Source organism: Epinephelus fuscoguttatus, linkage group LG1 (genome assembly GCF_011397635.1).
Source record: "Epinephelus fuscoguttatus linkage group LG1, E.fuscoguttatus.final_Chr_v1".
NCBI lineage: Eukaryota > Metazoa > Chordata > Actinopteri > Perciformes > Serranidae > Epinephelus > Epinephelus fuscoguttatus.
In genome coordinates, this window is record NC_064752.1 from 15,302,108 (window position 1) to 15,319,656 (window position 17,549).

Here is a 17,549-nt window from a genome sequence, read left to right on the forward strand (position 1 = left end):
TTAAAAGAGACCCAGAATAAAGTGATTTTGATGAAATATTATTATAATATATATGACTTTTTTTTCTAGACGGAAGTGTTCGACGCACATGATGTGAAGGACTGTTTGAAATTTGAAAATCCAATGATAATTTTTGATCTTACAGTTTCAGGCTATGATAAATAATGTAATTTTGGCAATTTTTCAAGAACACATTCATTCCAAACGTTTTCTTTAAAAAATTTTGGGAAGATAAATATAAAATATAGCCATTTAAAGTTGTATGCCCCTTCCCTAAGCCAAAGTAAAAAAACATAAGTCCCTCCTTAGTGCTTAAAAATTATTTGACATGCCTCCCCCTTTTTGCATCACGCCCTTCCCCTGAATAAGTAACCAACAGTCCCTTAAGAACTGAGCGTATTAGCTGACATGTATTAGTTAGATGGCAGAACCAGATCCCTAACTTCTTGTTAGTGTCAGAAGCTCCACCTTCTGGGAGTTGTAGTATTTAAAAAATAATACACACACAGTGAATAGAGAAAACATAAAATCACAAAGCACCCTTTAACAGTATCAAACTAACTGTGATTTTATATGTTATTCTGTATTCACTGTGTTCCACCCTCTTTCTAGTATTCTGGTATTGTAACAAGACAAGTATGACTTCCATTTATTTGCCTCACAGTTTGCCATTCAGTATTTCTGGAGCTATTTCTGGAGCTTCTACCACCAGGGTTGTGCACAGGTGTGTTGCATACAGCCAGTCATTAGACTGAGACTGGTTACTTTTACCTGCCTGTCCATTGTTGCCTTATGTATGCTCTGATAAAGGTCAAATAGACTGAAACACTGCATAGATGTAAGCGTGTGGAAACCTCTTTCTACCTACTGTGGTTGTTAGAAAACACCAAGAGCACAGTTCGATTAAATGGCTTAATGCTGTGGAGCCATTTATCTTATAATACAAGTGTCACAGATGACTATACAAATGCACTTCCTCCATCTGGTCTGCTTAATAAAGGTTAATGACATGATACTGGTGTTGTGACGAAGACAAATAGCGTTAGTTCATCTCTAAAAAACATTTTTCTAATCTCAGATTAATGAGAAACACAAAATACATTTTGTATTCTTGTCAAATGACAGTTTATTTGTTTTTATGGTGTGTTCCATATACAGTAACTTGCAGTCCGTGGCACATTTTCCTACCATGAATAGATATATAATGAGCTTAAAAGCCCTCAGAATCATAGATACTTTTCACCAAAAAATGGACCATACACATATAAATGAGAAATAGATAATTAATATGAATATATTTGTGGAATTAACAAAGTGATATTGGCACCAAGGATGTCCTCAAACCCTCCTAAACTGCACAAGAGCCAACAGGTCCATGTGAACAGCAGAAAGTCTTTATAAATGGGTCTGAGAGACGGTGATACAAGCATAGTGAGATGAATACTATAATTAAGCACTTTTACAGAAACTCTTTGCAATCGCTTTTAAAAAATAAGAGAGCGGCACTTTGAATGCTCCCTATTGAAAAATAGCTTTAATTATCTGATGGTACATTTTATAAGGTTAAAATACTAGAAATGGTGTGCTGCAAAAAATGTAGTGATACCATCTGAGATTTAAAAAATACCGTAATATCCTAACAATATAAGTGATATGTAAAATTGTCAACAAAGCACATATAACAGTCCCCATGAGAATATTGGAGGTATTTGAGGCTTTTTGTGGTGGTCTTCCAAAAATGATTCATTATGAAACAGAAGAGGACTAAATAATGTTTATCCACTGTCCTGTTTCACTCAGCCATCTGTTTTTATATATACGCCTCACAGACCAAATTCAGATTAACAATAATGTAATTTAAGATGGTACATAATATTAGACAGTGTCGTCTGTGGTCTTAGCCTCTTTGGTAGAACTCTCCCTGGTGTACTTTGCTTCTCTACCTCCCACCCTGGCCCTCCTCTCCTCCTCTTTTTTCTCTTTGTCCAGCAGTCGATAGTTGCATCCCATTCCCACAAACAGGAGGACACTGGAGATAATGAGGAGGACCCCGCAGCTCTGGTACGTGTACTTGTAATCGTGATAGATGTCTTTGAACTTCCCTGTGAAGAGAGAAAGACAATGCAGAGTTTTTAGTCACTGCCAACATTTAAGAAGTATGTCACTGCTGGAAAGATGGTCTTTTCATAAAACCGGGCTGTCTATGCAGGAGACAGATGCAAATACTTTAATAGTTGCGTTATGATCAGAGGAAAGAGGAAAAGGGCTGAAAACTTACAACTACCAGAATGCACTGCACCACAGTCAACCAATAAATGATGCAACATGAGCTTGTCTGTTTTGACACAGAAAACAATATGGCCACTGGCTGGTAACAAACGATCTTGAATTACAGTTAAATTGTAAGCTAAAATAGGTCTCTGAAAACATCCAAGGCGAGAAATCGGCAACGCATTTAAAGATATGGTTCGTATTTGATCAGCACTGCTTAGTTCTGCCATTTCTATTTTAAGCCTGAAATTGACATTGGTTATTCAGAAGCTGCTATATTTATTACTTATTAACAATGTATTTACTGAAAAATCTCAAAATCAAGCTTCAGATCATTTTTGATCACAAGAGTAAGGCTGTTTTCAGACCTAGAGTTCACTTGCGAGGTGCACATTAATAATCCTCCAGGACTGTAACATGCTCATGTTTAACCCAAACAATGTGTAATGTGACTGTAGTTGGTTCAGATCGATGTTGCAACACGTTCTCACCACAAATGAACCACACTAGAGTTCATTTGTAACTGCGCTGAGACCACCTCTTCAAGAAGGTCTCAGTCTGGATGTTCTGGTGCGCACCCAAGTATGATTGCTGTGTTCACACCTGCCCAAACGAGCCGCACTTTGGAGGCAAACAAACTTGAGTTTGATTGGACCGAACCAAACAGGGCAGGTGAGAAAGCACCCTATAACACTGAACACAGCTACCTAGATGAGTTTTTTCTTCATCATGAATACGGATATTGACACATTTTACTGGTATGGTACTCATAGTTGTAAAAAGTACATTATCTGTACCAGATACTCGTTTCATCCGAGTGTTCAACTCAACTCTATAAAACGTGAGAAATGGGCATTATGAAAACAGAATCTTGGTTTATATTTGATCAGCACTGCCTAGATTTACTGTTTGATCTGAGTATGGTCTGAGTTTGAGAAAGAGAAAGGGGTGGGTCTCTCGCAATCCACTTCTCTTCGTGTCAGTTGTGGCAGCCATACGAAAAGGCAGAAGTACAATCTGTAGTTTGAGCAAAAGCTCTACAGCCAGCGAAAAACCATCAGCTGAGATGAGCAGGTAAGATGGAGGACAGTTTACCGCAGTTGATTTATACATACTGCCCACATTACTTTGAAACAAACCTGGTTGAAAATCGGCACAGTTTCCCTTAAAGCTTTGGTAACTACACAGAAATAAATTAAAATTGGTACAGTGAGTAATGTACTCACCGAGCAAAGGGGGTCCTAACAACACAGGACCACACTCCACGATAGTGACCAGCCCAACAGCACTGGAGAACCGCTGGGCTCCCACCAGGTCCATCAGGGTCTCAAACAGCACTGAGCTCAGCCAGCCAAAAGCAAACCCAAAGAAGATGGAGTAAATCACAAAGCCTTTGTAGTCGACTGAGACTGGTGCTAGAATGTGGCAAACGCCGTTGTACAACACAGAGGCAGCAAAGAAGTACTGTATTCTGGGCCGCACCCACTTGGTGTTCGCCACAATGCCCATCGAGGGCCGAGCAAACATGTCCACAAAGGCCAGCACAGACAGTAAGAAAGCTGCCTTCTCTTTAGGGATGTCTTTGCTCTTTGCGTAATTACTGAGGAACACCAGTGGTGTAAAGAGGCCGAAGAACATGATGATATTGCCAATAATATAAAGCAAAAAGCCACGGTGCTTGAACAGAGAGAGGTCGATGAAGCTGTTAATTCTCTGTGCTACAGTCATCCTCTCTGTGGTCTTCTCTGCAGGTTTGGGTTTCGGTCCTATGGGTCGCATGAGGGAGCCGGCAACACAGCAGTTGAAGAGCAGGCCACCCAGGATCAAGAAACTTCCTCTCCAGCCAAACTTGTCAAAGAGCCACGTGTTTATAGGAGCCAAGGTGGAGAGAAAGACAGGGCTGCCAGCCATGGCAATTCCGTTAGCAATAGGCCGCTTATTGTAGAAGTACCTGCCGATCATAGTGAGGGCAGGGTTGAGGTTGAAGGCCAATCCCAAACCTAAGAGAAACATTTTATAAAACAAAAAATATAAATTAATATCCGAGTTGAAAAAGAAGGATTTGAGCATTATACTGTGTTTGGAGATTCAAAGTGTTTCTTGGTGCTTTTATTGTTGAAGAACACTAGATGGCAACAGCGCGCAGTAAAAAAATAAATAAGTGACTCATGACCAAACTTAAAAATATAGAAAGTTAAAATTAGGTACCTCCCACCACACCAATACAGAAGTACAGCGCTTGAACTGAATTGCAGAAGGAAGCACCAATGAGGCCCAGTCCAGACAGGCATCCTCCTGCAATCATAACAGGACGACTCCCATATTTATTCACCAGGATGCTGCTGATGGGACCTGAGGAGCAAAGAACAATGCATGAACACACACATATTAAAAGCTGAGAGATGGTGATTTCCTTCCAGTCACTGATGCACAGGTGTGTATTTAACCACCAGAGGGCTCCAGTGCCACAGCTGTGGCTCTGCAAATTCAGACAACTTCTGCAATCATTTTTGTCAGTGCTGCACTGCAGTAGATGTGTTCTCATGCCATTAATGATGCGATGTGTCAGAAACACCATGAAAACCGTGATGAAATGAGCATCTATCTGCTTTAGAGATTCTCAAAAGTCGACAGAGGAGTCATTTGTTGGTGGATTCTTCTTAAATGGGCTCTGAATACGTTTAAAATCATGACTGGAAGTACAGTTGAGACCAGCGGGTGGGTGTATAAGTGTGTGTGTGTTTGTAGGGGTGGGGGTTATGGGACTGGTGTGTGTATGGGGTTAAAATAAGAACCAATACCTTTGTAAGTACAGTTTTTGCAATTTTGGCACCTGGTTCACGAGCACCAAAGAAAGAGCGACAGAATGAGGTAACAGTAAATCACCTTATTCATATGCGCACACCTTGAACTCAACTCCAATTCAAGAAAAATCAGTATGACTTGTAAACAAATGACTAAAATGCACGCAGGGCTCAGGTTGCAAAACACCATCTCCATGTACAGCTTATAACAACCGGCCTAAATGAGTATGAGGACCCACATGGAAGACACTTCTGCCTTCCTGCCAAATCCCTGCACTACCCAATGAACCTAAATAGAAACTGACAGTTTTTGTTTAGAGGTTGTCCAGACTCATTTGCCAGCACGGTGCAAGACAAAGGGTTTTTAAATTGTAATGCAGGCAGTCTCCACACTAACAATGAGTTCTTTCCTTCCGCCTTGCAGGGAGAGTTGCTTAGGATAAAAAGGTTGGAGACAAACCAATGTAGAATATTATGAATGTAATGAATCAAAAATTGAAGGAGTACAGAGGTACGCAACAGTAGGTTGTTAATGAACTTCTCCTGCTGATGTGCTCGGAATGTTTAACATACAGCGACCGACTCGGCTGTCATCTCCTCACAGCGCTGACAAACATTTCCTCACTTACTTTCAATTAGCATGCATAGCTTGCTTTCATCTGTGTATATTTAGACCTAAACATTTGCATTAATTAAAAGTGTTACACCTGAATATGCATATTAAGTCCACTGTGACTCATAACTGGGAGGACGGGTTAGGACAGGCGCGTCTCTCACTCTTACAGCTGTGAAGAAGGTGGTAAACTCACACAAGCTGATAAATACTGACACACAATTTTAAACAACGCACTGCAAAGTGGAGGAAAAGTGAAGAACAATCCAATGTTCTCACAGTGTAGCTCAGTAAACTTTAACCACTGCAGGGGATGAGTGTCTGAACATAAGCTGAATTGATTCCTTTACAGTACTTCTGTTGTACAGTAGCCCATTGAGGACTTAAAGGCTAACTTTGGTATTTTTCAACCTGGACACTATTTTCTCATGTTTTTGTGTCCAAGTGTCTGATCAGAACAACAGCGTGTGAAAGTTGTCTAATAGAAAGCAGAACTGCGGTGGCCAGCAGAAGAAAAACTGGATGCAATGTAGTCCCAGTGGGCAACTGAGCACCGTCAATTTACGTCTACAAAACTGGTTGTTTTGCCACTGACAGGCTCAAATTGTTATTCTAGATGTCTAATAACTTAAGGAAAGGATCCCTACAGCAACATTACTCTCTGAAAGCAGAAGATCATTTTTGTTTAAACAGAAACAGCCCTGGAGTTGTTATCGTCAAACCCACCAGACTCCATTGAAATAAACACTTCATTCAAAGTCGAGGGAAGCAACAAATAAATTCCCAAAAGCTGTATTGGTTCATCTTTCAGGGTGTCTACAGGTAAATTTAATACCACTTTAAATGAAATTTAAGACTAAACTTACGATAGAAATACACACCAAAAGCAAAAATATACTCTTCCCAAGTAAACACATTGATGTCAGTTCAAAATGAATAGTAAAAATGACTCTGACGATACTTTCTGTGCTCACAGCTCTGCATGTGCGATTCCACTGCCCTGATCCCCATTTTACTACATGGGTAGAAAAAATGAACATAGGGCACTTGTGTGGAACAGGAACAGATGCATTTGAATTAAGTTAGTCTCTATATACAGACTCTACATTCAGTGAATGTAGAGTCTGTAGGCAAACCCCGGAGATCTTGCCTCTGGAAGAAGAGCGGAAGAGCCCTGGTTGCCGGCTGTAGGCTGTTTGTAGTCCGCGTGATATTGACCAATCACGTTTGAGCTTGGTAAGGGGTATCACCCAATCTTGATTAATAAGTGAGCGCAAGTGGGTGACAGCGATGGATTACAATGAGAAGAGAGACCTTAGGGTTGAAACTGGTCTCTGTTTTAATGTAAACAGCCATGTTTTGAAATAAAGGCTTCTTAACTTAATTCAAATGCATCTGTTCCTGCTCTATGCATGAGTGCTTGAAGTTCATTTTTTCCTCCCATGTGACACACCTTTTCTTAGCACCTGTCTTTTTTCTTGAGCATCATAAGATAAAGACGGTCCTCGAACGTACGACTATCTCATTCTTCAAAGTGTGTTTTTCTAGACCCCACTCTACCACGTTTGAAACACCTTTGACATACAGTGCAGTTTGCTTGGTAAACATTTTTGGGCACTGGCTTCATTCACCACGAGTAACTGTTATTATTCTTTTAAGATTTTTGTCCTTTCACTTGCATTTCCCCATTTTTCACAGCTCGCAAGGTCCTAGTTTAACGATGCAGACTCATTACGTGATCTAAGTGCCTTAAATGGGCACATATAGGTGTTGTGTCGAAGTCTGGTACTTCGTCGAATAGTGTTTCCCTTCTGTTAAGATTATGTTTCCTATAGCACCAACACCAAAAATGTAAGACTCCAATCTAATACTTTTTAAGGCCTTTTATTGGTAAATGTGTATTTCAGACATTCTGAGGCTTTTTAAGGATTCGCAGCCACCCTCATCTTTGCACTGTTGCAGCAATCTCCAACTCTGGTTCTGTTGAAACAAACCCTTTAGTATCTAGTTAAATGTGAAACTATGCTGGCTCCTTACACAGTACATTACTCTTTATTTAAATGGAGTCTGACGATGGTGATTTCGGGGCTGTTTCTGGTTGCACAAAAAGGATCTAACTCTTTAACATAAAGTCTGTAGCTCTAGGGATCCTTTCCATAAGTTGTTGCACACTTGCAATGATATTTTGAGCCTGTCAGTGGCAAAAACAAGTGCTCCTAGTGGTAATTTATGGTGCTCAACTGCCCACGGGGATAACATTGCAGCCTGTTTCACTGCTGCTGGTTGTAGCACTCTCTCTCTCAATACTGGACCAGTTTCAAAAACTGTTGTTTCCGTTGTTCCCTTAGACACAAAAGCATCAGAAAACTGAGTCAAGGTTAAAAATCCCAAAGTTACACTTGAAAGTGAAGCTCTGCTCGCCTTTAACATGTCATACTGTTGAAGTTAATGGCAGACATTTGGCAACTTATATCTATAAATATGATATACAGTTAAGATAAGTTTAGATGCAATGTTCAACACTATGCAATGGATGCAATGCTGGCCGTGTAATAACTTTATTTTACTGCTTGCAGATCTTGTAAATATATTTTCCACTATGGTCTCGAACAGAACATTTGATATATAGAGGTAGTTTCATATAGTGTAATCTTTTCCACATCACATCAGTTTGGCACACTGAAGCAACTTTCCTAAAACCTCCCTGAGATTAGAAAAAGATGCCTAAGTCATCATATTTCCAGGTTATCACACGTTAGAGTAAAGAGAACTGCAGTGTTTTGATTTCAGAGCAGACGGTCTTGAGGGATGACGAGAACTCCTTTGAACTCTGTTCTCTCCTTGTTGAGTGTCACGCACATGAATAACTTCATCATCACCTGGCCTGACCTGTGACATCACGCAGCGCCTCACTCATCTCAACAGTGCAGAAACACAACCAAACCCCCGGTGGTCTCCCGCTCTCGAAGCGTAGGGAGAAAACAATAAGCCCGTACACAAGGCTTGAACCGATTCATGTTCTCCAGAGACGGATAATGTTTGTACTTTCCTAACAACACTTCAGTCGAGGAGTTACAGTATTGTTTTATCTCAGTATGAAATGTTTGATTTAAGCCACACTATAACGCTGAGAATTTGTGGCCTCTTTGACTGAAGCTGGAAGGAAACAATGCAACTCTGTGCTTGAGCAATGGATCGGCTTTTAGCACTCCAGGAATAAATCTTTAACAGTTGAGCTAAGAGCCAAGAATTGATTCCATCTGTAAATCTTCCTGACGTGCTAAATGTCAAGAGTTAACAAACCCATATTAGGCAGGTTGTATTTTGGGTCGTAGCTCACCTCCGCCGTACATAACGGCTAACATGATGGAAGAGATCCAGGACACCTGGCTGCTGGTCACATCGAAAATCGCCTCAATCTCCTTAAAGAAGACAGTGATGGACTTGGGGAAGGCATAGGAGAAGCCAATAGAGATGAAGGCCCCGGCTACCACCATCCATCCCCAGCCACCCTCAGGTGGTGTGTAGCCTACAGGACCACCGACAGCAGGCGCCATTTTCTCTCACAAAACTCTTTGATTTCAACACGTTTTACAGAAATGAGGACCTGTGGAGCAAAAAACAAAACAAATTCAGTTATTTAAACTTCTCAGATTTGAAATGTTTGACATCAAGAGCTCAGAACATTCTTGTATCAGCTCTGTGAAGGGCAAACATCAACAAGAATTTCACTTGGGATTCAACAGCTATATTATTAGACCTGGATACTGGACCCTAAGATGGCATCTGCTCAGTCCGATGACAACTGCTCGTATGGTACATACAGTTTCAGTTACTGCTTCTAGGGTTTACTCTCAGGGCATGTGGCCCTCTAAATATGCACAGCATTGTTTCCCCCTCAGACCCCGCCTGTGAGGTCCCACAGTTATGGACTTAATATTATGATGACATCACAGATTTTTAAATCACTTTTCTTGACTTGACGTCAATGGTACAAAAATTCATGATAGGAAGAGTCAGATTTGACCTTGGTTGCAGTTCAGTGAAGCCTATCCCAGCTGACACTGGGCGAGAGGCGGGGTACACCCTGGACAGGTCGCCAGAACATCACAGGGCTGACACATAGAGACAGACAACCATTCACGCTCAATTTTGAGTCACCAATTAACCTAACCTGCATGTCTTTTGATTGGGGGAGGAAGCCGGAATACCCTGAGAAGACCCACACTGACATGGGGAAACTCCGCACAGTGGGCCACAGGAGATTTTATCGTCATAGTAGCGCTAGTAGCCATTGAGAAAAACTGGTAGCAAGGCTGCGTGGCTTTCCTGGAAGCCTGGATTCAAGATGATCTAATCATGCATAAGGAGCATGGCAAATAGTTATTAAGAATTTCATTAGCTGATATCTAATTGGGCAATAAGAAGAAGAATTAAAAAGACTTAACACAGAATAAATGTAAATCAGTTTTACCATAGAATCAACGTTACAATTGAATTCATAGACATTTTACAAAGGTTTCAGAAAAGAAGGATCTTTCTGTTAAAAACTATTTTCCCACTGTGTATCATTAAGAGTTCACTTTGGGTGTTTCCTGTAGCAGAAGTTTGTTGATATCGTTAATAATTGCCAATGTAACAGGATCACTAATTAGCTAACACCTGCATGCCTACATACTCTACCATCTTCCAAGGTGGTAGATGTGACTCACAGCTGTGATCTGTGTTTCAGATGTGATTCAATTTAACTATTTTCACAGACAACCTTTTGAGACCTGGGCTGTCAAGGTGACTGACTAACCTATATCATCATATAGGTATTAGATAATTCCATATAAATCATTTATCTTTTATTCTCCAACACATTGCCTTATAACTCTTAAGCTCCTTCTACTGTATAGGGGTCTACATGCTATGCTTCAATGACCATGAATGGAGGAAGATGGTGCGCACCAGTTTAAAAGTTAAATGTTGTTTAAAAAGGTTTTCATGTTAAGATTTGATCCTGAACTGCTGATGTCAAATGATTCAAAGCTGAGGAGGAAAGACTGTGTTCTTCAAAGAGACAATGAAAGAGGAGAGCAAAGTATGACAAAATTGCTTTTACAGAAGTATTAACTATTTTTTCCTTTTAACTGCCCTTCAATTATAGCCAGTTTTTTAATCTCTTTAAGACCCATTAAGTGCTTGTCACATTGTTTGAACTCTTTAAAAAGTATTTTACCTCCTGTGTAGAACCTGTCAGACAGCATCAATCTTTGTCTTTTTCCATCTGTCTCATGCCCTCTGACCGGTATGTCTTTTCATCAGTGTCGACTGATCAAATTTACTTCTACTGCTGAATAAATGCACCTCAACATGTGCTAAATACAGTTTGTGCTCTGTATACTGACATATAAGTACAGCGGAGTGCTTCTGCTTTGCTGATACCTCATATGTTTTTTGGAAAGAGGTCAGCATTGTCCAAAAATACCTCCCTAACTCGATAAAAGGGTTTAAGATTAAGGATGCCATTTTTGGCCTTCCTTTGTTTTGATGTTCTCTGCGTGTATCCACTGAGCTCCCACCCGCTGCTCTCCCACAGTCTCACTTTAGAGGTGATGAATAAGAGTCCATCTGCAGAGTCAAACAACTTACTGTATTGTTTACACAGGGGAGACTATCCAGAGAAAACATCGATCAGACCATGAACACTGGTTGAATTCACACTGTTCAGTAGCTCAGGGCGCTGATGATATAGTGTTTTTCATCCGAGGAGGACTTGATTTGGTTGATGAATAGGTTTAGTGCTCTGAAAACTTATTGGATAAGCCAGTTGTGTGCAGCGAGTAGTGAATATTTAATGTGTTAAAGAACTTTTGTTATTGAGCTGGGACTTTAGCTGCGGCTATGCAGCTGTAAATGTGCCTGCTGCATTATTCTACAGATACAGTAGGTAATGGGGGAAAAATAGCAACTTTTGTTTTTTATTTATTCATGCAGACATTAAGGGTCATGGAATAAATAAATAGATGGTAACCACTTGAGCCAGACAAGGTATAGTGGCATATAGATAACCTACAAACTGCTGTGTTTATATGCTGTATGTTCAGAGCTGGGTATCTGTACTAGAAACCTTTAAGGCAGTGGTTCCCAACTGGTCCAGCCCCAGGGTCCAGATTTCTCCTTCATCATTAGTTCATGTGCCACACAGTTTAATATATTCAGCGTCATACTTGCTTTTGGCCATATTGTCGAGCTAGTTTTCTGTCTCTGTCAAGTAGCTGTCGAAGGAAACAGCACTTCAAAATAAAAGCCCTGGGCCAGAAATTCACTGTACTCACTGTATGTTTTTTTTACAAACTTGACATGTGTGCGAGTCACTTGTGGTCCATTCAGAATGAGCCTGGAACCACTGCTTTAACATACTGACGACATAACCCACTAAGATGTAAACCTCTCCAGTCAAACGATACCCCCTGGTCCTTTGTGTAGCCAGATCTAGAAAAAAATGACTGTTTGTATTGTTTTGCTTGCAGCCAATCACTGCATGTGTTCTTCAATTTAATGTGACATGGGATCGGCCCACCACCCCAGCAGCTGCAAACTATACAGTCAAATCAAGGAAAGCTTATCTGATGGGACTGGCATTTCAGCATTTTAAGTTTTTATACAGTTATTTAATTAATATTCTAATAATTTGAACACTTTCAAAATGTATTTATGTACTATTATTTACTGAATGCTTCCTATTCACATGATGGGTATCGAATAAAGTAGGAGGAAAAAAAAGACATAAAATGAAGAGCTTTATTTGGTATCAGTATCACCTTTAGGGTACAGATATTGTCATTATTTTAAACCAGTGGTTCCCAGCTGGTGGGTTGCGGTCCAAAAGTGGGTCGAGGGTCCATTCTGAGTGGACTGCTGTGTCAAGTTCAGGAAAAACACACTTTATTTTGAAGTACAGTGAATATCCAGCACAGAGCTTTTACTCTGAAGTGGTGTTTCCTGCTGTAGAGTGAGTGAAGAACAGACAGCTACTTGACAGAGACAGCAAACTAGCTCGACGCCATGGCCAAATGCAAGTATTACACTGAACATATCAAACTGTGTGGACCTTGATCTGATCACTAAGGACAAATCTGGACCCCGTGGCTGGACCAGTTGGGAACCACTGATTTAAACAACACCCAGCTCCATGTTTCACACTGGATGATCAAGGATTTGTTGGTATGTTTTGCTAAGACTACAGTAACTTCAAATGAAAACAGAAGCATGTTAATTGTGTCAGGCTTTTACTTTTAAAAAGATAAGGTTAAGATGGCGAAGATAATACAATGACAATAAAAGGCATTCAGATTTTTTTTTTTTGCTTGTCCTGAAATAACAGCACAAGATACTACAGTTCTAATTAACACATAGGATAGGATAGGATATTATATTTATTTAATCTGTACATACCTTTATGATGTTAAACTTTTTCATTTGAAATTATTAGGTTTGTTAGATATCAACGGCGTCTATTCTGGTTACACATTTAACCTAAGTGATGTTATTTAGCAATCAGCATGTGCACTACCTCGTTCCACTTTTAATGTTAAGCTGAAAAACATCCCTCTGTCTCGTTTATACCTCTTGAATATCAGTAATTTTACTACTGCATCATTGACTTTATTAAACAATGAATATGATTGTTGTCATGAGGTGCTTTATTGCAACAGTTATGAAATTGTTGTTAGCTCTGATACACAGAAAAGGTGGCTGTTCCTTCACACCTGTCAGATTTCCTACTATAGTAACTGAGGTTCTGCACAAACATAAGGCCAGTTGAAGGATTTTCACTGTCTGAATACAGTCACCACACATCCACCAGGCGGACAGTATGCTGGGGAAAAGTTCTTAAGTGGCAGCAGAGACAACGTTGTGTTCTTTAAAGAATGAAAAATTCAGTGGTTGACTTTAAATGATGAATAGAGTGACGAGTTAAGAAGGACAGGGCCCCAGATAAAATGGCAAAACTGCTGAAATAATGAATAAAACAGATAATTTCATACTAAGGATTGATTGCTCCGCTTTAAAATGGAGAGAAAGGCGTCAAACAATTCAGTGAAAACTGCAGAGTTGATTTATTTAAGACGAGTGCAGGAGAAGGAAATAAGTAGACAAATGGGCGAAGGCAGCGACGCTAACCCCCGTCACACTGTAAAAGCTCCAAATAAAGCAGTCAAAGTGCCACTTGACAACACAGATATACCCGCACAAAGAAGGGCAGGCTCAGCAGAGGAGTACAGACACAAGAGGATTTGGTGTCACTGCTTATAAGATAAAGGAATTAATTTGATTAACATGAGTCACCTAGTCAGAGCACGGCTGAGACTCTGGACTTGGTATGTGAGGCAATAAAACCCTGTTGTTGGACTTGACCAACATTAAGGCAAAACACACCTGGTCCATGTAAACGCAACACTCCTTTTTGCTCCCATATTTCATGAGTTGAAATAAAGATTTAATGCTTCTCTATGCACAAAAATTTTGTTTAGAACTTTTTTTAAAATCCCTGTTGTTGGGCACTTTGCCACCGTAATGCATCCACCTGACAGGTGTGCTGACTAAACAGCATAATTATGACACTGGTGTGCCTTGGCTGGTCACAACAAAAGGTCACTCTAAAGCGAGCAGTGTAAAAAACAACACAATGCTACACATGTCACAAGTTTTGAGGGAGCATGCGATTGGCATGCTGACAGCAGGGATGTCTATCATCATTTCATCATTTCACTACTGTAACCTCAATGTCATTATCAAGAATTTGGCAGTACATTCAACCTGTCTAGTGAGCCAGCCCCGGAGCTCCACATCCTGGCTTCTACACCTGCAAGAGGATCTGAGACCAGTCACTGAGATGAGCGTCTCTGAGACACTGCCTGACCATTTGTGCAGAAATTCTCTGGCTTGCAGGTGAAGAAGCTGGATGAGGAGGTCCCGTGGATGCTTGGATGTACTGTCAAATTCATAGAAACGACACTGGAGGCTGCTTGTGGTACTGAAATTAAATTTTAATTCAGGGACAACAGCTCTGGTGGACAGTCAGCATGCTAATGGAACGCTCCCTCAGAACCAAGCAGCAACCTCTAAGGCTGAAAAATGAAGCCAGTGGCGAAAGTCCCAAAAACTGCAGTTCATAGAATGACCACTTGAGGCTGGCTCCAAAACAGAGTAAATCCCAATACACCCCCATGTTAAAATGCCCAACTTTACAGCAGAAATAAACGTGTTAACAGCCTGGTACAAAAAATGTTTTTAGTCTCTGTAGCTAATTCAACATTCATGATAACTGTACTCGCCTGTTAACATTTTATCAATGTCCAAAGTTACACATATTTAGGGGGCAGGCCACTTGAGTGACAGGTTGTCTGTGAGATGAGATGTCTAACCTCTGTGTATAAATTTGGTCATTTCTGGCTCCAAAAAGCCAAGACGGTGAGCAGCCGGAAGAAAATTTCCTTGAGGGCTTTCTACCAAAAAGGGATCTCTTGGTTAAAGTTAGAAAAAGTCGCTGTTTGGCTTAAAAATGATTCGATTTCTGTCAGAAAAGGTTTCTTGGAGAACGCCTACAAGAATGTCTCCCATGTGCAGATGGTGACAGCCAAAAGGCTGAACTTAAGGCTTCAAAATGGCAGTCCACAAACCAATGGGTGACGTCACGGTAGCTATGTTCATTATTCATACAGTAATAATATTGACCTGTATTATATAAAATAAAAGACTGAAACAATGCAGTTTCTGCAAATGTGAGTTAATGATTTGAGGACAAAACAGCAGGAGGTCCCTCAGCTAATATGATTAATATTAATAAGTGTGAGTCGAAGAAAATTAATTTATTACATTCTGCGTCAAACTGTTGTTTCTTTTCTTGACAGTAAGGTTGGAAATTATCACAACAAAAGTCGCTTGAATAATCTTGAAAGAACAGGAACTGCTACATCTTCGCCTAATTTCTTGTGCTGCAGGAAACCCAGTTTTCATTCATTTTCCCTGCAGCCATGCTTTGGGCCTTCTATGACCCCAGGTTTCTAATACCACTTATTAGATCTGGCAAATTTGTCTGATTAATTATAGATGAGAATAGCTTGTTAAATATTTGCTCAGAGAAATCACACACTCACATAATAAGTATTTGTGCAAGTAATCATTTTTAAATTGATGTCTGTTAAATGTTAAATGTGCATAGTGTCTGTGTGTCAAGTGTCTTACCTTGGCAGCAGCTCTCGAACAAGCCCAGATGAGCTGTGCAGATAAACAGCAGTCTCGGAGGCACGTTAACACGCTGCAGACATCATTGAATGGGACTGAATGTCTCTGAATATGTATGAAATGAAGAAGAAAAAAAAAGAAGTCACTGCATATGTTTCACAGATACTCCAGACGTTATCTGTAGGTCTATATCCACTGTGACAGTCCAAAAGTTGCCAGTGGCACCTCAGCCTCAGACCTCATGTAAAGTGAGTTAAGTGAAGCTGAAAAGTTGAGTTCATTCAGTGTCCACATCAAACAGCTGGACAGGATCTGGACACTATGGGGCTAAAAGTGGAGGTCAGTCAAGTTCTTATTGGCTGTGGGAGGCTTAGTGCTGGGCCCCTACAATACTCTCTCCTCCCCTCTGTCATGTGCTGAGCTCACACACACACACACACACATGGTTGAAGTAATTCACTGCACGGCCCTGTAGTACGTGTGACCCCAGAGGATATCGAGTACCGTCTGCACTCTAAGAGATAAGATGCTTTCGGAGACGCTGATTTCCTGCATTAGCTGATTTATCAGCGCCTTTCAATTGACTATTGCTGCTATAAGAAATCCGGTTTACCTAAACAACAGACATTGTTTACCCTCATCCTCCTGAAAGAAAGATTTCTGAACACTTGAGGGGTCAGACATGGTTGAGCCTTTATCCCGAAATTCCCTGAGGTGCTATTAATGAGTCTGTATTGGAGCTTGGGAAAGGAAAGGCCTGAGTACAGGAGGTTATTGAAACAGTGTGTACTCGCAAAGTGCCTTCAAATTCTTGACACCGTTGAAACATTATTTCTCTTTGTTACGTTGTTTTGTGTTGTTCCCTTCATATTTTACACTCCAATAAGGACTTTTATTGCTTTTCAAACAGAGGATGCAGCAGTGCACCACCTACAATTCACTGTTTTCTCCTGGGCCAGCGTTTATTCACAAGTGCAAGAGTGTGAAGAATGGGAATGGATTTAGGACAAAGACATTCATATTTGTACACACAAATACACACACACACACACTCAAACACACACACCCACACGCTTATTTGCATGCAGTCGTGGAATCTGCGATTGCCCACAAACTTCAAATACATGCTTAGAAATTCTAAACAAAGAAACTTTTTGTCAAATCTCTGACGTATCTTAAAGCTATGCTAATGACAGCCTCCAGAGTTGTTCCGTAGGCTGGTCCACCACTTTGACCCAGAGTGAAATATCTCAACAGCTACTACATGAATTGTCCTGAAACTTTGTACAGACATTCATGGTCCCCAGAGGATGAAGCCTGCCGACCCTTAGTGATTCCTGACTTTTCCTGTAGCACCACCACCAGTGTTGGTGATAGTAATAATATTACTTTTTCCAGTAACGAGTAGTGTAACTAATAACAAATGAAATTTCAGTAATAATATTACAGTTACCCCAAAACCAAACAACTTGTTACATTACTTTCGATATCACATCAGGACTGACTTGAAATATGACATCACATCAGCGGACCCATTTTAGTAATTGTCATGCTGCGGATGAACAAAGCAGCAAGCTAGTTGGAAATGCTTCCCTTAGCAACTGGAAATATTCCCATTACTTTAG

General features: G+C 40.4%; 1 protein-coding gene across 1 annotated transcript; it reads right to left on the reverse strand.

Annotated features, from left to right (window-relative positions):
• Positions 1 to 1,126: 1,126 nt before the first annotated feature.
• Positions 1,127 to 16,265, reverse strand: slc16a1a (solute carrier family 16 member 1a). Its single transcript, XM_049578979.1, has 5 exons — positions 15,925 to 16,265; positions 9,029 to 9,295; positions 4,480 to 4,623; positions 3,498 to 4,271; positions 1,127 to 2,102 (listed from the first exon to the last, which is right to left on the reverse strand). The coding sequence occupies exons 2-5, from the start codon at positions 9,243 to 9,245 to the stop codon at positions 1,876 to 1,878; spliced, it is 1,362 nt and encodes a 453-aa protein (XP_049434936.1). The 5' UTR covers positions 9,246 to 9,295; positions 15,925 to 16,265; the 3' UTR covers positions 1,127 to 1,875.
• Between the last annotated feature and the right edge of the window lie 1,284 nt (positions 16,266 to 17,549).

Excerpts from the sequence above, each read along its gene's own strand:
- slc16a1a (XM_049578979.1), bottom strand. The coding sequence starts at position 9,245 with ATGGCGCCTGCTGTCGGTGGTCCTGTAGGCTACACACCACCTGAGGGT. Across the intron at positions 4,624-9,028 it reads AGCCGTTATGTACGGCGGAG|GTCCCATCAGCAGCATCCTG; the intron begins GTGAGCTACGAC and ends TTTGCTCCTCAG. Across the intron at positions 4,272-4,479 it reads CTGTATTGGTGTGGTGGGAG|GTTTGGGATTGGCCTTCAAC; the intron begins GTACCTAATTTT and ends TGTTTCTCTTAG.